This window comes from Rutilus rutilus, assembly GCF_951802725.1.
Source record: "Rutilus rutilus genome assembly, chromosome: 2".
In the NCBI taxonomy this organism is placed as follows: domain Eukaryota; kingdom Metazoa; phylum Chordata; class Actinopteri; order Cypriniformes; family Leuciscidae; genus Rutilus; species Rutilus rutilus.
The window spans coordinates 42,044,968-42,067,837 of NC_140210.1; the positions used below are offsets into that span (position 1 = coordinate 42,044,968).

Sequence of the window (22,870 nt, forward strand, 5' to 3'; positions counted from 1 at the left end):
GGACGCGGCACATTCGTATGTGCATATGTGTGTAACACATAACACTAATCATGCTATGTTTCTTAAACAGGAACGAGACCTGGGTTAATGTTAAGAAAGAGCAAAGTAGAGAAAAACAGTCTCCCATAATCCCCCTGTGTTAAACAGATGTTAATTTTGTTGTAGGGTGTTATAAATGGGTGCCGGGGAAGTGGTGCCTGTTTCCTTATTGGGAACATTTACATGGTTTAACTGTTTCTCTCACACACTTAGTTAAAACCTAATGAGCTGTCTATGTAGCTAGTAAGGCATCATAATTTGCGCATCCAACACTAAAACTGTTCCAAAAGGTAAGGTACTGTATCTTCTTTTGGTGACATTTTTAAAATAAAGGTTCTTAAAAATAAATGTTTTTTTTATTGGCATCTGTGGTTCCATGAAGAACCTTTAACATCCATATTCTTTCCATTGCACGAAAGGTTCTTTATAGTAAAAAATGTTCTTAGATCATTCAATTCTTCACATAAAAATGGCTCTTTTAAGAACTATTCACTGAAAGATTCTTTGGGGAACCCGAAATGGTTCTTCTATGGCATTGCAACGAAGACCCCCTTAAGGAACCTTCATTTTTAAGAGAGTAGTCAGTGCATCTGTCCAAAATGGTGGATGTAGTGAGAAGAATGTTGATTTAGAAACATGTTTGCAATTCATTCATTCAATACGTAAACGTATTGACTTGTATGTCAATTCCACAATATGTGTGTGTTCTGTACATTTTCATGCATATTAGAGTGTTGCTCCATTAGCTTAGCGACATGCTAATGCCAAACTCTGTTGAAATCATTTGTGTGTCACATTCGAGAGTTCCTGCTTATGTAGAGCGTTCCAAATCAGTGAGTTACGAGGTTCCACTTCAGTTCAGTCCCTATGTAGACACAAGGCAGATCACTAAGTTTTGGAACTGTTTTTTCTCCTCGCTGCATGTATTCATAAATCTCATTCACTGTGAAGTTCTCAGACATACTGAGATGTGTGCAGACGCCGCTTGGCAACCAAGTTAAATTTCTGTCAGAGTGTTTTAAATACATGCCAAATTCTGCAGACACAAAATACAATTGCAGTTGATTTCCATAATTTGCCAAATAATGCACAGCTGTTTATTTTCTTCTCTCTTTTTCCCTTTGGAAGTATAGAATTCATGATTAGTCAAAGCTCAATATCATCACAGAAGGCTCTGCAAACAACTCAAACCAGATTTGTTGGTAAACTACTACGCGTTGTGCCAATTTAAATGATGAATTGGGATTTCTGTTTATGTAAGTGAGCTAATCAGGGCGCATCTGTAAACAGATGACTGCTGTCAGTGTTATTATTCCCCATCTAAACTCATAAAACAAAAAAGCAGTTGATGAAAGTCAAAGGATTTACAGCTGAGCTACAATTCTTTCAAATGCAGTGGGCAGTGCAATTCAAAAGCTTAAAAGCCTAGCATATAGCATCTTAAAGGTGCAGTGTGTAATGAGACTGGCATAACAGCGGGTTCCAGATGTAAAAATCCCATTCATTTTCTCCATAGGGGAATTGATTTTTAACGATAACTTAAGCTTTAAAGACAGCTCTGCTGTGAGCTACGAGGTTGTCAATCGATGGTTTATGCTTTTGTTGAAGATGTCAGCCTACATTATTGCAAATTACTTTAAAATAATTTTTAACAGAATTTGCTGGTGGAAAACCACATTACCCATGATTCTGCACAAAAATCTCCACCAATCAGAGAACCGTGCCAAGCAAATCGTGCCTAAAACTGTCTGCCTATATGCTCTCAAACTACTTAAATATTTGTATTTACATATTTTGAAATAAAAAAAAACTTAAAATGTATTGTTTCTATACTCAACATCTTGAAATTAGTTGTTTCATACCTCAGAATTGTTTTTAATTCATTTATGTCATTGGCAGTGCTTCATGGGATTGTAGTTCTCTCCCTTATTGAACACGTTAAATACACAATCTGGCATCTTTTGTCTTCATGTCCGATTTTCAAATTCCTTTCTGCTTCAAATCAAAGTTTATAGCGACTTGGTTCACCTCGTAGCTGGTTGGTTTAGTTCATGGCTTATAACTTTTTTTCAACGGAAGCTTGTTTCCGCCACAGAATAAAACATTTTAAAAGATAATTGTGAGTTTACATCTCGCAATTGCGTGTTATTAAGTCAGAATTGTGAGATATAAACTATATAAAGTTTATATCATGCAATTCTGACTTTATAACACACAATTGTGACTTTTTATCAGTTGTGAGATAAAAAGTCGCAATTACCTTTTTTTTTTTAATTCTATGTCGGAAACAAGCTTCCATATTTTTCGCTATTGAAACAATAGTGAAAAGTTCTTCTGCTGAAAAAGTAGGCGGGCACTGCTGGGTCATAAGTTGGGGGCGGGACTACCTGTTTGTTTGACCGATAGCAGATAAGTGGGAGTGTTCATGAAACAGCCATTATTGTTGTAGTTCTGTTCTGTGTTGCTAGTGGTGTTAAGCAATTTTCTTGAAATATCTGTCACTGCAGCAATCAAATGCTTATCCAGTGTCTTTTTATGCAGTAAAATAGCCTCAGTGAATCCGGTCCGCAGCTGTGGTGTGACTCGGGCCGCGTGGCACGGTGCCAGCTTCAAGCCTCACTCCCGTGATATGTGTGTTTAGACTGGCTTTCACTGAGGTGGTAAAATCCAGACCTTAACCTGAAGGCAGAGCACAGTCAGTCCTCTGAGTTATGCCAGCCTTTCAATGCCGCCCACCACAGGAAAGAGAGAGGGGCAGTATTTAAAGGCTTGCTCGAAATGTTTTGGCAGGGATGTAATCGTGATCTTGGCATTGAATGCAGGCTCAGTCTAAGGAACTGGGTCATGTTCGGGTTAGCACTTTTGCAGCGTCTGCTCGCGTACTCTCAGAGAATTACTAAATGAGCTCAATATCTGGCAGTGCTTGACATTGCTTATCGTTACTCTTTGAGTCGGCCGTCAAGGAGCAGAGTTTTATGTGCATTTTATAATTCGCTGAGGAGCTCGTGATGATGTCATCAGCTCATTACAGCTGGCGTCGGATCAGTTGATTCTTGAGCGTTTCGTAATAGAAAGAGATCATTGGCGGAGGGATGTTCTGGGATCAGTAAAAGATGTTCGAGTAATTCTGCATCCGACATCAGATAGTGAACCCAGGCATTAGCATGGGCACGGTGCTAGTTTACCTGTACCATAAAGAGCTTTTGGAGGCCACCTTTTTACTTTTATTATGTTAACATGTTGTCCTTATCTCCTCCATTGGAAGCAGTGGTAATTCTCTGTGTACAGACTCTATGGCAGGGACGCTCAAATTACACAGCTCGGGGGTCACTTTTAGGAAATGCACAGGGAATAAAATGACCTGATAATTCACTTGGGTTTAGAATATGCAGTAACCAACAATTGAGACGGTGACCGGATGCTTTTTCAGTGGCCTTGTTTTCGGAAGTATCTTTCTCCTTAGGGATTTAAAAAGATCAAGTCCTCAGGCCATGAACCAAACCAACGAACTTAATCGTGATGAAGTAAACGAAAGAAAGAAAAACGGAAAGAAGTCACAGAGTGTAACTGAATGGTGCAATAATATAAACCTATTGACTAAAGGTCATTCATTGTAAATAAAACACTTTCAACAAATTCATTGCAAAATATTCAGAAATATACAAATGAGCAGTTTGAAAGTGTAGGGAGTCATTCTCGATGCGTAATGGGAGTGAGCGGTTGCTCACTGCTGAGGTTTTTGGTTGAATTTTTCCATTTGCATTGTAACGGCTACTTCTTTGATTGATGGACTGTGAGTAGGCTACTGTTGTTTTTCACTGGGATTTGGCTATTAAATATGTGTAAGTTGCAAGTAAGTGTGAATTCAACATTTCTAGAAAATTTGTATGTATATCATCGCTTTTCTCTGGGCTCATTGTTGGTCTTTCTTTTAAAGCTTTAATGTTAGTAATCAACAGAAAGGGATTGAATTTGTACTTTGTTAAAGCTAGTTCTTAGACCTGTCTTCTATCATTACCAAAACATTGTATTGTTACTTATCATATATCCTTTTTATCATCAAAATGGTACACTCTTAAAAGTAAAGGTTGTTTATTGGCATTGATGGTTCCATGAAGAACCTTTAACATCCACAAAACCTTTTCATTGCACAAAAGTTGCTTAAAGGTTCCCCAAGGGTTTTTCATAGAAGAACCATTTTTGGTTCCCCAAAGTAAATTTAGGTGAACAGTTCCTTAAAAAAAAAATGTTCTTACTGTGAAGAAAATTTTAATAATCTATACTAAAGAACACTTTAAAGAACCTTTTGTGCAATGGAAAGTTTCCAGACATATATAAGAGGTTCAACCACAGATACTAATAAAGAACCTTTATTTTTAAGATTGTAGTAGAAAAAGGTTCCTCAGATTGTTCAAATGTTCATTTGTTCGATTTCTGAGAATCATCGTTGTCTTGCCTGATCATAAACCCTTCATTTTCCAGTGATACTCCTCTGAGCTTTACTCTTTTGTTATGTCAGCCATCTCTCTATCTAGTCTTTCTTCAGATCTCCCTCTTTCTCATGGTCTCCCTCATCATGAGTGGACACGCCCCCTACTGCTTATTGGCTACAAGTTTGTTGTGGTGCTTGGTCCAATCCACTTTCAACAGCGTTTTTCAGAAATCGCTTACTGCGCCTTTAAGTGCTGTACAAAACCCCCCCATTTGCAACATTTATTTTTATAAGTGTAGGTCAGTTTTTAATAGATGCTTTACATTTTCAGAACAGTGTCATCAAAGTGATTTTAAGCATGTAAATATTTTGTATACTTAATATTTGGAAAAACAAATAGACTATAATTGATGTGTACTTTGCAAAACCTTCACCCCGTCTGCAATGCAAACAAATGGCACAGCATGCAATCAGCCAGGACGTTGCAATAGATTGCGTGTCTATTTATTGTACTTTGTATTATTTTGCATGATACAATTCAGACTGTGACTGCTCAATATGCAACTACAACATAATTTGTTTTTACAGCATGCTGTAGATTCAGTAGCAGTAATACAATGTTCACTGCCCATCAGCAGACATAAATCATTCTGTGCCTGTTTTTTTTGTTTTTTTTAGATCTTGATTTCCAGACCTAATTGCACTAACTGGCTAGTGTGAGTGTTTTCTTTCATTGTATAAGAGGTAAGGCCTCGGGTAGAAGCATTGATATGCACATATTGGATTTCTTAAGGGGATGCAAAGGAATGTTAACCATATTATCCCACTTAGAGGCTCTTCAGGTTGCCAAGTCCTGTCTTGGGATCTCAGAAACTTTGTGCATTGTGCTTGCCGTCCCTCACTGGTCTTCTCTGTGGTCGCAGTCCTTTGGAATGCATCTGAATTGTACGGTTGCCAGATATTATCGTTTTGATCAATGTCTCATGCTCCTAAAATGCACCTTGCAGGGTTTAGGTATTTTGTTCATCTTATCTTAGCAAGTCAGGAACTCAGAAACACTACACTGTGTGCTTCATACAGTCTATTAAGGGGCCGGGACAGGGCGTCGTGTAATTTTTACTCCCAAATTCTGTCCTCTGGCATGCGTCCATTGCCACACCCCATCAGGATTTAAAGAAGTTGTTGTACAGTTGTCGATTTTTAGCTCTGGAATTCGAAGTGCTGTGAATGTACTGGGTAAAATCCCACAAAGGGCTCAACGGAAGAAACCGGATCAGACCCTTGGGTACTGCGGCGCAGAACTTCCCTGTTCTCCGACTGGACAAATTGTGCATTGAGCGTCTCGAGCAAGCCCTTAATGCAAAAGCCCACCTAAAAATGAAAATTCTTCCATCACCAAGCCCTAATGTTTTTAAAACCTATATGTAAAAAAAAAAAAAGAGATATATATATGAAGAGTTCAGATGCAAAAGCCTCTAAGTGCCATCTGAAATTTTCTTAGAATGATCATTTTTATCAAGCTTGTATATTTAAGTTCAGTAATTTCACAAAATGATCATTCTAGAAGAAAATTTAAGATGGCACTTAAAGGCTTTTGCATCTGAACTCTTTTACCACAATGCATTTTTGTTAATTCAATCTTTTAAGTTGCAATGCAAACATTATTTTGTAGAGTTCTGTTGACATAATAACATTGTTCATTGCATCAACTTAATATCGTCTGTAATTTAAACTAAAATTTCTGCATTCATTTCTTTTTTTTTTTTTTTTTTGTTGTAGTTACTTCATGAAATTGTCTTGATAACTTCAGATAATAAGTTATGTTAGCATGTGCTATGATAGCTGTTGATTTTAACTGAAATATATCAAATTAATTGGTTCCAGGGCTACGACTCTGGTAGTTGGAGCGACTTAATTCTTTGAATAATCAACTTAAAAATGTGTGTTTATGCTACAAATGATTAAGTTCCTCTAACTCTTGATGCAAACTGTTGCGTGCATTTTTTTTGGTTGAGCCAACACATTCTTTTTTAGAGTGATATATATATATATATATATTATGACACACATTTTACTTCTCTTTAGCATACAGTGTATTCCACTGAAGATGTGATTTGGAATGACCTAGAATTTAGAATTGTCATAGATTATGACTGTTCATTTTTGGGTTTTGGTTAACCAATGTCGAGTCAGTCTCACCAAGCTAGCATTTTCTCAATTTCACTTTTTCTCTTATACTTCCACCCTTTTGATATGATATTAAAGAGATAGTCACCCAAAATAATGAAAATACATCATTTACTCCCCCTTAAGTTGCTCCAAACCTGTAGCCTAAATTTCTTTTACATAAAGCAAGATATTTTGAAGGAAATATTGCGGAAATCATTGACAAAGGAAAAAGGAAATAATTTCCGTCAAAGGAAATCATTGACCTCCAACATTTTTTTTAATTACTATTGAAGTAAATAATGCCGCACTACTTTTTGGTTACAAACATTCTTCAAAATATCTTCGTTTGTGTTCAGTAGAACAAACTAATTTATACAGGTTTGGAACAACTTGAGGGTGAGTAATATTTGCATTTTTGGGTGAACTGTCCCTTCAAGTTTTAAGTCTTGCACATGCAGCTTTAATATTGCTGTTTTTGCGTATGCAGTATCAACCCCCCCAACCAGAAGTATGAAAAATCATAAAGCTGCATAATTAGTCCTGAATCTGTTTGCAGAAGTGAGTGAGCGGGCCAACTCTTTTTATTTATATTTTTATGAGTGTGCATTCCCACAGGTGTCAGGGCCATGAGACCTGAGCAAACACGCAGGCCAGTGCAGCCAAATGGAGGTCAGGTTATAGCGTGCTCTGGATTTATATCTCTGCGCTCTGGAGAGAAACTCTGGTTCCAAAGACAAGATGGAGGAAGAGGCAGGGCTGTAAAAGAACTATCTGAAAGCCTTTTAAACTGCTTTCGTAACCGTTTCAGTGTATTCTTTAAAACCTCATAGCGTCCTCTTTACATTGTGTAAAACTAGTTACCTTAATTAGCGCTGCTTCTAATTACTCATCCTCATATTTGGAGGTTTTTCAAAACGCCTACTCTGTTCACTCTTAAAAATAAACATTCCAAAGAGAGTTTTCACAGCAATGCCATTGAAGAACCATTTTTGGTTTCTAAAAAGAACAATTTTTTTCTTAGTTTGAAGAACATTTGAAAAATCTAAAGAACCTTTTGTGCATTTGAAAGGTTCCATGAATGGGACCATAGATGCCATATAAGAACCTTTATTTTGAAGAGTGAACATTTCCGTGCCTAAATCATTAAATTTGTGCTACCATCACGCTACTTTTTCATCATTGGAATTTTAACCGGTGGATGATAAAATGGATTAAACCATCACACAGATTTAAAATAAATGGATGAACCCAAGCCGTGTCTATGTACTAGAATATTGTTTTTTTTTGGCTTGGGCCAGTAAACAACCATCTAGAATTCAACAAGACGACTGGCAACTTCCCACAATGCCCTAGTACAGCCATTGGCAAGTTTTGCATGTGTAAGCACACTCACATTTTCTTCAAAACATTAATTTATTTAGCCTTTTTGTAGCTTATGCTTTTCTTCTGTACCACATTTACTCGCTGTAAGTTTCAGACTGAGAAAGCAGAGCATAGATGAGGTAGTAATATCTATCTGGCTCTGGTTGTGTCTTTAGTGCTCTCTAAAGAGCTCCAGCTGTTTCAGATCTTATTCCCACTTACTAGTTTTATAAGCTCTAGGAAGATTTTTTTGAGTGGACGATGATGACGATGATGATGTGGTTGTCATGTGAAGAACTGCAATGTATGTTTTTTTGTTCCTATGGCAGGCAGAGTAAAACGCAAGCAAAGAACTGTTATAAAACTTGAGGTTTTGAGAAGAAGGCTAAAACAGACGCAAATATAGTGCCAGTAAACACAAACAACTCTTCCTCTCTCTCCAGTCTCTCTCCCACTTATAAACACACACACACATACACATTCTTACCCCAGCTGCAGCACACACACACACACACATTCCCTAACCCTGGATTAAGCTTACTATAATGGGAAAGCCCTCAGTGCATGCAGTGTTACCCTCTCATTACCACTGCACCTGTCCTGAACTGACAGAACTAATGCTGGACGGCACTTAATGAGAGAAAGCGGCTGACAGATGAGACAAATACTGACACGGAGAGACAGAAAGAGAGAGAGAGTTCACTGTCAGAAATGAAATAGAATCCATTTCTGAACTTGTAATGTCATGCAGCAATCAAAGTGTCAGTTTTGATTTTTGATTTACTCTATCAGTCGAAACTTTAAGGTCTGTAAGATTTTTTTCATGTTTTTGAAGTCTCAACAAGGCTGCAGTTATGTGACAAACAGATACAACTTTGAAAAACAGTAATATTGTGAAATATAACTGTTTTCTATTTGAATTTTAAAATGTTTTCCTGTGATGTGAAAGCTGAATTTTCAGCATCATTACTCCAGTTTTCAGTGTCACATGATCCTTCAGGAATCCTTCTGATTATATTATAATTTTCAAATTTTCCTAGATACACAAAACGTATCAGCCAGGACAACTAATCAGCCATTTTGAGATCATTATAGTTCCAAAATCTACTGAAAGCCTTATCAATAAAAAAAAAGTTTTTAAAATTTTCTAGTTAATATTGTATTTATTCCATTTCAACAATTTAGTGTCTTACTGAGTTTTTAAATAATGTTATTTATATATTGATTATTAGATCTCTCTAATAGATATTGGCACAATTTATTGGAAACCCTCATATCTACCAACCACTAATTTATTAATAATTCATTCTTGAGTGATTTAGTCAAAACTCTTTAACCTGTCTCTCTTTCTATCACATACTCGTATACACACTCCCACATCAGCTCTATTGTCTCTTTAACAAATGGTTTCATCACAGGCATTGTAGCTCATTGTGCACGTGTGAGCATGTCAAGCTCATGCGGCGAGTGGCCATTCACTGTCACCTTTGCCATTGTAATGTAATTACATCCAGTCATCACAGAGCGTGCGTGTGTGACCGGTGAGTTCATTTTGTGTTTTGTGTTTGTGTTGTCGATCTAGCTCTTGCACGGCTACTCGTTTTCTCTAGTCATCCAGAAAAGTAGTGGACTAGTCAGCGAGCCAATGTTTATCTTATGTAAATGTGCTGCCGTGCTGCTGGAGAGTGTGTCTGAGCAGCTGAGATGTGAAAATAAAATCTTATGGTGTGTTCCATTTGTCCTTGGAAGCTGGAAAGTCCTAGTTCCCAGTAAAAACTTTAACTGGAACCCCTCAAGTCAGAAGCAGCTCTGTTTTGTCTGCTACAGTATAAAACTATAATTTAACAGCTGTTAAATTACAGTGTTTTTACAGTGTGTGTGTGTGTATATATATATATATATATATATACATACATACATACACACATTCCTGCTGCTTTTGACTGGTGTTGTTACACACACACACACACACACACTGTCAATGTCAATATATATAAAATGTCAGTATACAATATATAATTATACATAATTGTCAATATATATACAATGTCATACACACACAGTCAGGGATTGGCATTAACTTTTTTGCTCATCAGCCACTGGTTTTCCAAACTTACTAGCCACTCAGAATTTTCACTGGCTACAATTTTGACATCATAATTTGGCAGCAGGGATATTAGGCTACTGTCACTTTAAGACCTGACGCACGGATCCATTATACTGTTACACATGTTTTCTTTCTCAACTGTTTACATTCACTTAAAACATAACTAACTGTGTTTACGTGAATACTCGCCAAGACCGGCATTTTGACTTTATTTTGTGCGTATTTTACTGTTTAAGCGAAATAAGCAGCGAAAAAGTACTCTATGTAGAGGCGGCTATGTATTTTCTTCAGGTGTGAGCATAAAATCTGCGGGAATGAGTAGCCTACATTTATGCACAATACGCGCACGCTGAAATTTAAGTCGTATTGAACCGTTCGTACAAGGCTTTCGGTTCGGTAGGCTACACATTACAAACCGAACGGTTCGTTGGACCATTTTTCCTGCCGACCAAAATTACGTTATTTCAAATGTAGGCACGCGGCAAGATCGCTCATAATGTAAGAGACGCTGGCGCGACCACAACATTGCCCAACATCAAATGACAAACGCAATGAAAGCGGAACGAAACTGCGCTACTCCTTATTTTATGCGTCATCAGCTTGGACCAATGCAGCTCGAGATCGATCTTGATCAAGCGACACTGTTACTACACAGCGCTAAGAGATCCAGTAAAGAACGCATTTGAATTCGCCACTGAAGTAATAACATGAGAAACATTCACATTTCTCCGTTATTAACGGATCAAACAGCGCTGACGTGGAAACCAGGAACAAACAAACATTGTGCTTTCGAGTAAGTAACGTTGGTTTTATTTCGACATTATGAATAAAATTGCTGCCCTCAAATGTTAATCTGAAATATTACAATATTAATTATTTTTATTTTTATAAGCTGTTTTTGTTTTATATGCTCCTAAGAGTCAAGTATAGCTCCATCATAGCTCAAAGTAAAAAAGGATCATACTTTATGATGTTAGTTTTAATAAAAAAAAATCTAAATCAAGGAAATTTCTGTCATTTCTTTCTTTTTGCTGTATTGAAAATGTTCCGAACTGTGACACCAGCGTATCGTATCGAACCGAACCGTGAATTTTGTGAACCGTTACACCCGATATATATATCTCATGACAACTCTCTGAAGATTTTCAGTATGTAACGGATATGACAATGTTAATGTGTTTGGTCTTGGTGGAATAGATCTGCCACACTGCTGCTGTTGACCGGTGTTGTTGTAAGTTATTGAGCAAGTACAGGAACTTCAGCACAAATAGCATATATAAAATTACTTATAATATATAAATATATTAATATATATATATATATAATGTCACTTACTAAAAGATTAGATATTTCATCTGTTTATTTGCATGTTGTGACCACTTAATGACATCAGAGAACTGTGAACATTCCTATTTAATTATTAAAGTATTCATTTAAAATCTCAGGTAAATACTTTTAGTAAATATATTTTACGTCCAAGGGATTTCAGGCTGACAAAAAAGTTTGGGAATCCCTGCCTTAAAATGGATGTACATGAGAGAAAAAAGTGAGTGTGTGTGTGTTTACACTCGAGCTGTTAGTGGAGTGTTTGTGGGTATTTAGTGCATGTTTGTCAGTTTGATCTTTGCAAAATTACTGTAAACAGCCTTGAAAATGAAATTGCCCTGTAGCATGTGTTAATGAAGAAGTGCTCGAGGAGTGTGGTGTAATAGTGACATAACCATACAGGCTGGTGAGGAAGGTTTTCATCCTCTGGGAATACAGTGAGGCATGAAGATATCTCATAGAAAGACGTGAGACAGAGAGCTAGATTGATAGAATAATAAAAAAAAATGAGCGATAGAAGTTTAGAAAATTTGTGTAAATGCACAGGGGAAAAAAGACATATGACATGACCAGTGTGTGGGGCGAGACAGAGTTAAGGAGCAAGATGGAAAGAGAGATAGAGTGGCAGAGAGACGGGAGGTGGTGGGTGCCTGATTAGCATAAAGGGTAGGGCACGATGCCCAGTTTGGGAGAAGGGTTGGCACCTCGCCTCGCGGAGTGGCGGAGGTAAAAGAAAAGAATGAGAATAAAAGCGAGGGTGGAGGGGTGCGTGTTGGAGAGCTCGGAACATCTCTAGTTTAAACCTGGCACTTGGCACTGGAGCTGCTGAAATATCAACCATAATTACACCGCAGTTATTTACAGGTTGTGATAGATGCATATGCGGTAACTGAACTTCCTCATGACTAGGAAGTACCAGGGTGATTCTAGGATTTCAGTTTTCTGTCGTTTGCAAACCAGACAGCGATAAATGATAAAGCTCTTCCATGTAAATAAGAGTTTTTGAATGTTCTGCTGTGGCCAGCTGACTGTGTTTAACGCACTTCAGCGTCACGTCGCCCACAGACGCATCTCATTTCCGTTGATACATTTGGATTTTTGGTTGCATTTTATGTTGATTATTTACAGTTTGCGTGAGAAGCCATGGTTCTCCATCACCACCATGCACGATACTTCATTTCATGAGCTTTACAGTTTTTTAATTTTTGGGGAGTTTTTAATTTTTTTTTCAGATTTTTGGGGAGTTTTTATAATCACCTATGGCACTTTCCATGAATAGGGAAACAATATAGCCTGAAACTCCATGTTTTCTTGAAAATATTGTTTGTTTGAAAAAAATTAACGATTAAATAAATAACAAAATAAAAAAAAATACACCAGAATTAGTTAGTATCAAAGCTTCAAATTAAGCCGAAATGATATAGTAAAAAAAAAAGAAAAAAAGTAATGACATTGTTGTGCAATTTTAATAGTTAGATAGAGTTGTGAAAGTCATAGAGCTCTGTGATGGGACAGGATAATCAGCACTCAGAGGTGGACAGCCTGCGAATATTTGTAATGCATTAGACGTGTGCCTATTAATGCACAAATAAATCACCTCAGTGTTCATCTAATGGTTCTTTTTTAACTTTTTTAATAAATTGTACGTTTACTCCCTGTCCCTAAATGAAAACTCTGCATTTTAATATTGATGAAGAGCCACTTGGCTCAAAATGTCACCTAGAAATGAACATTTTATGAACATGAAATAAATATTTTTCTATTTTTGAAGCTGTGGTGTCCCAACCTTTCCTCCTTTTTTAATATTAAAAATTAAATGATTTTATTTCTTTGAGTTATTTACCTTTGAGGACGTCCACTGTGGTGTTCTCTCTCTCTCTCTCTCACACACACACACACACACACACACTCGGGGAGAGTTCATGCGCTCCGCTCCCAGCAGGCTGTTGTCAATATTTCGGTCAGTCGGAGCGGTTGTATTTAGTCTCTGCGTAAGCGGCAATGCTGTGCTGTCACGCCGAGCTCGTCTCGGCATTTTTTCCAGTTTACACTTCAGTCTCCCGAGTCCCGGCTGATCTCACCGGCCGCCGTAGAGACACAAGCCAGTCTCTGATCTACCGACACATTTAATAGTCTCTAAATAGAAATCAGACTGTTATTCTTACAGCTAGGATTATTAATGTGCATGTAGCCGATCTAATTGACAGAATGACACCTGAATGGAAGAACAAATGGTAAAACTGTATCCAAATAGTTTCTAAATGAATAGGCTAATTATATTAATAATAGCCTATGAAATTCATTGTGCGGCTTTGCAAGGAAATATTTGCTGAAAATTGTGTGTAAAACGTGCTGGTTACTTTTTAGACTGCCAACATTTTGTTTTGACATCCATTTGGGTGGTTCTGCTAATCTTAGGAACCTGAAACGGTGCCTTAAAAAAAGTAATATATATATATATATATATAAGGCACCGTTTGAGGTTCCTAAGATTAGCAGAACCACCCAAATGGATGTAGACTATATATATATATATATATATATATATATATATATATATATATATATATATATATATATATCTTTATATATATACAAAATGCGTCTCAATAGCTTTTTTGTAGCCTATGCATTAAGAATATTTACCCGCGGAACTGAACTCACTTAAATTACTCCCAGATTTTCAAACGTCTTGGACACGAATCAGTTTATAAAAAATTAATGAATTGCACACAAAGTACAGCTACACAGCTCTCCAAAAACACCTCTATTAGTGAACGGATTTCTGTTTGTATAGGCCTAAGTAAAAAATATTTTCAGTTTGGCTGTTTGATCCTCAGGTTACTGGTTTCGAAAAGTTAGGCTACGAGCTGCTTGCTTTATTTGCATAGCCTTTTCTTATGTAGGCTTGATGAAGAAATATTTAAGTCTTTTTTTTTTTTTTTTTTAAGAAATATTTTAGTGTTAAACTATTTTAGTTTGTTTTTAAATTTGTTCAAATATGTTTGAAATGGATGTCCTTATAAATAATGGACAAGTTAGTCATCCACCGTGGCATCATTTTAAAAGGTGTTTATTTAAAAATATGAATTAGTCTAATAGTAGCTAGGCTATGTCGAGATATTCTACGAATAGTTTAAAATATATCGGTATATATATAAAAGATATTAAAAGATATTTATTTATTTAGGCTATTTATTTTTAAACCGAGTATCTCTTAATTGCTAACCAATTTGGCAGCGCACTGAAAGTTAAATACATTATGCTTATTGAAATCGGTGTGTGAATAAGATCAATATTATTTTGTATTTAGCTGTGCTCATGGGATAGGAAAGGAGGCCTACATATTGTATTTACATTAAAAAATACTATCTTAATCAGTTATAAGCTACTTGGATGCTCCCAATTGATACGATTTTCAGCTGGATCACAATTCACGGACATATTTTGTAGGCCTGTTTTCTTTGTTGGTGTAGGCTATTCGATTTCGTTTTTTTTTTTTCTTATTCTTGTACGTTAAGAATGGTAGGATGGTGTTCTGCTAGTTGTTTTTTTATACGAATATAAAATCTCTGGTTTTGACCTTTTAGGGAAGTGCTCTTTTCTCCTTCTAACATACTCCCTAAACTCATGGTAATAAAAGTTTTATTATATTTTTTGGGGAAAATATATATAGCCTATATTTTTTCAAACTACTTTACCTATATTTCATGTCAGATCCCTCAGGTCTCGCGCCGCGCGAGTGTCTTCTTCTCCGCTCCATCCGCAGCCTTTTTTTCTGTCTCGCACCAATATGATGGAGCTCGAGCTCCCGCCAACGCGATTTAAAAAAAAACAACCGTTAGCGGTTTACAGCTACGTTGTCATAGTAGGCCTTTAAAGAAGGCAAATACAGTTGAAGAAATGGAAAATAATAAAATACATTAATCTTAAAAGAACAGACTGACGAACAAAGGTATGGTACTGTAAGACTCTATACAAGGACAACCATTTTATGTCGTTATTGGCCTTGAATTTCGTCCAGAATTGAATTCCTTTCAGTGTTATGTTTAAAAATAAAAAAGGTAACGTTACTTTTGAATCATAAGTTCATAACTTAGCCTTTCTATGTAGTTGCTAAGTCAATGAGTTGTGCCAAACTTTAGACCCTTACACAAATTGAGTGTTATTGTAGCCTATATATGTTGGCTACACTAAAAGGTCAATCATACAAACTAAAACCTTTAAAAATGCTAATGGACATTTGATGAGTCCCCAGTTACAAAAAGCCCGAAACATCAGTCATTTGGACTGAAGTAGAAATTAGATTTAAACAAAATTCATAAATATGCTATAGGCACTTAACTTTGACAGGCTTTGTGTATACTTCATGTGTGGTGTAATATAGAGTAACAGGCAATTTCAGCACAGATTCTGTAAATAGTGTGTGTGAGTGTGTGCTGGCGAGTTTCCTTTTCACAATCTTAGCCTTTTTCTCTCTTTCTCTAGAAGAAGTAGCAGGCCTTGCTATACAGACAAAAACACACAAGCAGTACGCAGCAGAGCGAGACAGCCTTTCGTAGAAATCTTGCTTTTTTTGTCTTCCTCTCTTTCTCAAACTTTTTTTTATCTTCCTCTAGCGCTCTTCTTTTTTCTTGGGTAAAACAAAGGGCGCTGTTTAGAGAGGAGAGTGTCATACAAAGATAAGATAGGCTGTGGTATAAAAGAGTTTGAATAAGGTCATTCGGGCAATGAACAAATCCAGCAAGCTTGTCGGGGGAACATGAGCAAACTCCGTTTTACATGCCGTTTATGGCTTGCATACTAATTTAAGCACATGATAACAACACAAAGTTCATGCTGTAGACATCCAAAATTATGACAGATTTAATGCGATCGTTCAACCAATAATTCAATCAAGAACAATGAACTTGTTACTGACACCTTTTCCCCCTGGGCTGTTTAATGCAGACACTTTTCAAACTCTTTGTTTGGAGACATGGAAATTATTTAATGGAAATAAATGTGCCAGACACAAACAATCCATGTTGTCTGTCAAACTAAATCGGATACGCACTGCAACAACATGCAGAATGATTGATTCCGGTTTTGCCTGTGAAATGTATGCAAAACAAAATACCTAGACACCTTGTTCTGCAGTCAACTGATATGAATTGTGTAACTTTCCTTTCATTTGGATTGGAATTAAATATGCGTTTACAGCTGAGGCTTCTTCACCCGGTGGTCTCGGGTAGGCCTGATGGTCGCCCTAAGGTGTCGCGTAGCCATGAAAGAGTGGCATATGTTGCTTAAACTCATTGTAGGGATTAAACCAGATTAAATCACTTGATATATGAATCTGCCCAAGCTAGCGATTTCCATGGATCATAACGGATCATTGGGAACAGAGATTGACCAACCACTGAATTCCTTTAATATGTTGTATACTGTATTAATAGTTTAATGCAGGATTTAATCACTGAATGTTTGGTGTGCTGTGGCTCAGGGCTAGTGTAGAGTTTCAGGCCGGTTGATGTTGTGACTAATGCAGTGTTGCCATTACGTCTGGTGTTCGTTGATCATCGTGCATGTGTTTTGCAAACTTATTTGGTTTTCAGTGATGTAGTGAAGATTGTTGTTGCAAATCCTGCTGATTTAAATATGCAAATGTGGTAAATTTAGCTGGCTAACTTATATGAGGATGTTGAAATTGAGAGATTGATTTGCAGCAGTCTTGGACGCATGAGTCAGAATGGGTTGAAAATAATAAGATAATGTATGTCGCTGTTTTCCTGCAAAAGATGTTTATGGAATTATAAACAGACATTTCATTAAAGCTGTATAATTTACAGCTATTATTGAAATTAAATTATTACTACTATTATTATTAATATATACATATTTAATAATAAATGAAGATATATTTTTGTTCGTCTGGCTATTTTTTTGCATTTATATTATATTTGGTAAAGAATACTTTGTTCTATATATACCAAATATAATATAAATGCAGAATAATAGCATGTATGTGTGTGTGTATATATATATATACTTTAATAAAATAATTTTTTGGGACTCATAAAAATTCTGTAAGTTAATTGTTGAGTGCTGCTATGGTGTTGCTGTCTCGTAAGCAGAATGTGTTCAACTCTTTGGATTATGCATTATAAGGAAATTGGGGATTTATTATTTTCTGTAAAGAAATACAGAATACATTTTTTTTATAGTAAAATCTTTAAAATAGGAAATACCAGTGGTGATAAAAAAACAAAAACAAAAAAAAAACACGTAATAAACGTCTCGGTTTATTGTGTCAATGTTTGCATCTGATGCTGACATGTCTTCAGAAGAAGTTTAGAGAGAGAGAGAGAGTGTTGTTCTGCAGGGGACTGTGTCTGTCTTTGCTCTTTGTGTGGCGAGTCTAAAGGCAGCTGCTGGTCTGTAGCGTCTGCTGGGAGTTCTGGCCCGCTCGTTCACACGCCGCTCAATGGAGGGAGGGGACGGGGCAAACGGGGACACTGCTGTGCGCTCGCTCACTCGCTCGATGGAGGAGATGGCAAGTGTATTGGTGAAAGTGGCAAAAGTGCATGTGTGCATCTGAGTGCAATTCTTGAGGACAAGAGGGGGAAAATGGAGGTAAATTGGGGTGGGAATGGAATACGGGCGGCGCCGCTGATTGGCGCATGTAAAATTAATGTGCTCTGGACTTTGCAGTTGCACAAGATAGGAACTTGTTAATTTGGCAAAGTAAGGAGCCAACCCAATGACCGAACCCTACACCCCCCCCTCGCTCTCGCTCCGTCTCTTTCACCCTCCCTCCGTCCCTGCCTCCCTCCCATTCAGCCCTTCAAGCGTGCGTATTGGCTGAGCGATCGGGCACCCGGTGCCAAATAGGTGGGCTCAGCTTCGCGCTGGCACACTCTGAGGCAATGGATAGGAAACGAGCATGGAGAGGAAGAGAGAGATAGAGTTGGAGAGGAAAAAGGGGAAAAAAAGAAGCTTCTATCGGGTTTGCCAGCGGTCGTACGCGCTCTTCCAACATTGATTCGGTTCTCTCGTTTTTTTTTTTTTTGCGCTCTCTATTCGCTCCTCTCTACCCCCCTCTCTGTCTCTCTCTCTTTCTCTCTCTCTCTGTCTATCTCCCATTCTCTGTCTATCTCTCGCTCTCTGTGAGTCGAATGCAGAGCACGCATATCTGAACAAACACCACTTACTGCTTTGCCAAACATTTTTTCTCTTTGTTGCGGTATTTGTGTATTTATTTGTGTATGTTTTTTCTCTAACAGTGAGTACAATACTTTTTGATTACGAGCAGTTTCGTTGTCCGCCTTCCTGTTTTCATATGTAATTTGTATGTTTTATTTTCTGTTTTGGTGACTGGCAAAATCCCCATTTAATTTTTTTTTTTTTTTTGCTAACTTTTTTTCCCCCTTTCATTCCCCCCTCTCTGTTTCGTGTATTAAATATTTCTCTCTTGCATTTCTTGTTTTTCTGTCTCCCGAGCTATGCCACTGTTTGGCTCCTCCAAGATTTCCTGAATTTTTCTTCTTAACCGACTGGACATTTTTATAAAAATTTTCCTTTTTGAAATCTTTTAAATTCTTTACCTTTATAATTTTGTGCAACAACAACAAAAAACATATCTACTAATAATCGGGGCATGTAGTGTCGAGTTGAGTGCCAAGAAGACATTTGACTCGTTTTTCCACTCCATATCGGCTGGCAGAGTTTATGATGAAAGTGCAGAATGGTAACTATTTTATTTTGCTGTTTTGCTGCATGTCTTGTGTGTTTTGTCTGTGGCGTTCTGTGTCCGTGTGGCGGTGTAGTTTGGATCAGGACGCGCGGTCGCAGGGGTTGGTTGTGCGGTTTGGCACAGGCGACAGTGAGCAGCTGTTGCGGACTCTTTACGCCTGTCCCTCAAAAACATCATTGTCTGTTTTGAACTGAGAAAAGGATCTCTTGAAAGCCAACAATGTCAGTGTAAAAAAAGAGAAATGCAGATTAGAAGGAAAAAAAGTGATTTTTTTTTTTAATGGAATGTCTACAGTTTTATTACATACTTTGTTAGGAATTCTTGTTAAATCTAAATCAGCGTTGCAGTATTTGTATTTATGTGATGCTTATGACGGATGTTTGTGTGTGTGTGTGTGCGTGTGTATGTGTGTGTGTTTGTAATCCTCACAAACACGCACTCATACGTTTCTCGTACCTTCCTTTGGCAGAGCGTCGCTGAGCCAAACCTGCTCTCGTTCGGCTCATGCTCCGTAATTCTAACGTCTTCTCACCTTCCCTCCTCTCCTCTCCCCTGCTTCCCGTCTCTCCCTCCCTCTCTCCATCCCTCCAGGATGAATTCCATCCCTTCATCGAGGCTCTCCTCCCGCACGTGCGGGCTTTCTCCTACACCTGGTTCAACCTGCAGGCCCGCAAGCGCAAGTACTTCAAAAAGCACGAGAAGCGCATGTCCAAGGACGAGGAGCGCGCCGTCAAAGACGAACTCCTGGGCGAGAAGCCCGAGATCAAGCAGAAGTGGGCGTCGCGGCTGCTGGCCAAATTGCGCAAGGACATCCGGCCGGAGTTTCGCGAGGACTTCGTGCTCACCATCACGGGGAAGAAGCAGCCGTGCTGCGTGCTGTCCAACCCCGACCAGAAGGGCAAGATCCGGCGCATCGATTGCCTGCGGCAAGCCGACAAGGTCTGGCGCCTGGACCTGGTGATGGTGATCCTGTTCAAGGGGAGCCCGCTGGAGAGCACGGACGGAGAGAGGCTGGTCAAGTCCCCGCAGTGCTCAAACCACACCCTGTGCGTGCAGCCGCACCACATCGGGGTGTCCGTCAAGGAGCTGGACCTGTACCTGGCCTACTTCATCCACATGCCAGGTCAGTGGGTTACGCTGTCTTTCTCTGTCCTACAGCTACTGATACTTGAACGTGTTTATTTAAGAGGGGTCAGAACGCAGGGTAAGGTGACACCACCCATAATCGTCATCACATCCAGCACACGTATAAACACTTGCTTTGAGCAGCTGTGTTCTGCAGCCAGGGACGAAATTACACTTCAGACTCTGGGTTCCCACGGTCATGGAAAAATCTGGGAGCAGTTGTAGACAGGGAAAATAATGCAAATTTATGTATTGAATTTATAATCTCTCTGGTTATGCTCTGTATGGAAATCCTATCAAACTGCTTTTGAATCTCAGACTGATTTTTGTGCTTTTTAGAGACATTTGTACACTAATAAGGCTGTTTAAAATGATATTATTACCTGGCTTTCAGAAATGTAAAAAAATACAAATTAAGTGCTCAACTGGAATAATTCATGGAAATTAAATTGGGAACCCTGCTGAAATATGAATAACTAGTCTAGAATAAATGTAATGCGTTTCTGCCATTTCTTATTTAATGGATCTCTTTTTTATGTTTTATTGTTTATAATATTTTGCTTTCTTTTGTTATGTGATGGTGCTTAAAATATAAGGTGTATTGGTTGTATTTACAAGAAAACACAAAGCGCCTGGCCTTTTCAGTTCTTCAGTGCCATCCGGTTTTCTCATTGGCAGAGAGTGTTTTAGAGCCGTATCATTTTAGAGAGTGTGTGTGTATTCATGGATAAGTTACCAGCACAGTCTCATACACTCATTGCCAAACACTGTTTCTGACACGGCTAACACTCTTTCTGACGCACGCAAGATCGGCCAAACACGCTCAGGCCAAACGGCTCCATAATTCTGTGATTACGAAGCTGAAATTGCTTTCTTGCCTTCTTTCTTTTTTGATAATTCATTTTAATGTTAAAGTAGCCTACAGCAAACGAACCACAATTTTGTGACAAAATTTTAAAGACCTGGCCTCTTTTCAGTTAAAACCATTACAACAGCAAATTAACAAAATATTAGCAGCAGAACTGTAAAGCTTTCAGTCTCTCGTTCAGCGTACGCACTGGTTCACTCTGTGCCCAGCAGGGTTGGCCATCGCGCTGCCCGTTCAGAATGTTTGCTTCTGTACTGCGCTCTTATCTTATCAGGCTAATTCCAGTGTGCACTGGTGCTTTTATCAGGCTCCAAATAGCCCCGGCGGAGACTGGCACCCTGCAGGGCAGCCGTGCCGAACCCCGGGGCCCGTGGCATCCCGTGCCAGAGCTCAGGGGGCCTTTCTCAAGATGCACACAGTCTCCATGCGCTGCTCTGGTTGAGGGCGTTTTATAGTTATCGTATTCATTTTTATTCTTGATTTAAATGGTGCATTCGATACTAAAACCACAATTTGAAACCTCATTTGAAATAGCCTGACGGTTGAAATCAGGTATTTGTTGTGCGTGCCAAAAAATATCTGCATTCTTTGTATTGAATGCTATGGCTCAGCTGTGTATTTCATTTGTTTGTGTTGCTTTGTGTTTATTTTGTCCTTGTGATGGTTTTATTCGCGGCACAAACTGTTTATCATTATTAAATGTGGCCTTCATTGTCACACACTCAAATCGAGGATTCCTCTTTTGTGTCCATAAGAAAGCAAGGAAAGAACAAGAGAAAGGACAGCTTCGGGAGTCGCTACAGTAATTGCTCTAGTTGGCACTATTGCAATGCCTTTGGTGCAGGAGGATGTGTGTGTGTGTGTGTGTGTGTGTGTGTGTGTGTGTATGCATGTATGTGTGTGTGCATGACTATGAGTGTGTATGAACTCTGGACAGTTTTTTTTCAGTCTCTCTCTCTTGCCATTTTAAAACCGTTCACTTGTAAAGTTTTTGTTCAATTCTTCACTAACCTTCACTAACATTTTTTCCCCTTGTTATTATAGTGATAGGTTGCTGAGAGTTAGACTTCTTATTTGTTATTAATCACTTGCATTAATGCATCGTATGTTAACTTCAGAGTTTGAACCCAGGCCCAAATCTTAAACCGCTACCCTGCGCTTAACAGGTTTTTGGGATCTTACTCGAAAATGTTCCATACTTCACTAAATTTAGGCTCTTTTTGTCTTAGAATGAAGTGCGAAATGAATAGTTTATTTAAGACCCTAAGTAATAGTCCAGGTGTATTGGAGGTAAATGTGTTTTAAATGTGTTTCCATTAAGATTGGTGATTATGGGGAAAGTCATCCTAATGGAGGGAAGTGGCTTTTGGCTAAAGAGAATATTAATTTTATATCCAGGGTTGTATCGTTAGTGCTGCTGATGTATCGTTATTATGAGAATATCATTTAAACTTTTCCCTGCTTCAGCACGCCACACAGGAAATTTGATATTTAACCATTAAAGAGGTGTGAACAATGTGCTTTATGCCATTTCATGTGTTTAACTGCTGCTCTTTAAATGGCTGTTACATTTAGGAGACATTTTTTCATGAAAATCTGCGTTTGCTAGACTAGAGCATTTGTTTTCTGCATTATTTATTCTACTATATATAGATTTTTGTATTGGTTTAATAACTTATTACACATTTTTGTTGTTTCTTGTTTTCT

General features: G+C 38.0%; 2 protein-coding genes across 31 annotated transcripts in view; one reads left to right on the top strand and one right to left on the bottom strand.

Moving 5' to 3' along the window:
- rnaseh2a (ribonuclease H2, subunit A) overlaps positions 1 to 22,870 on the bottom strand; it is a 178,276-nt gene that overhangs the window by 119,855 nt on the left and 35,551 nt on the right. The gene's annotated exons all lie outside the window — the stretch shown is intronic.
- The window catches only part of nfixa (nuclear factor I/Xa), a 93,856-nt gene that overhangs the window by 22,521 nt on the left and 48,465 nt on the right, over positions 1 to 22,870 (top strand). For 24 of the 30 annotated variants that reach the window (XM_084403050.1, XM_084403074.1, XM_084403052.1 and 21 more), the window contains one exon: positions 19,762 to 20,293. In XM_084403050.1, the coding sequence (XP_084259176.1) occupies positions 19,762 to 20,293 (532 nt within the window). Of the gene's footprint in view, positions 1 to 18,329; positions 19,165 to 19,761; positions 20,294 to 22,870 lie in introns of those variants that run through there. The other 6 variants (XM_084403077.1, XM_084403078.1, XM_084403065.1 and 3 more) reach the window with 1 other exon arrangement.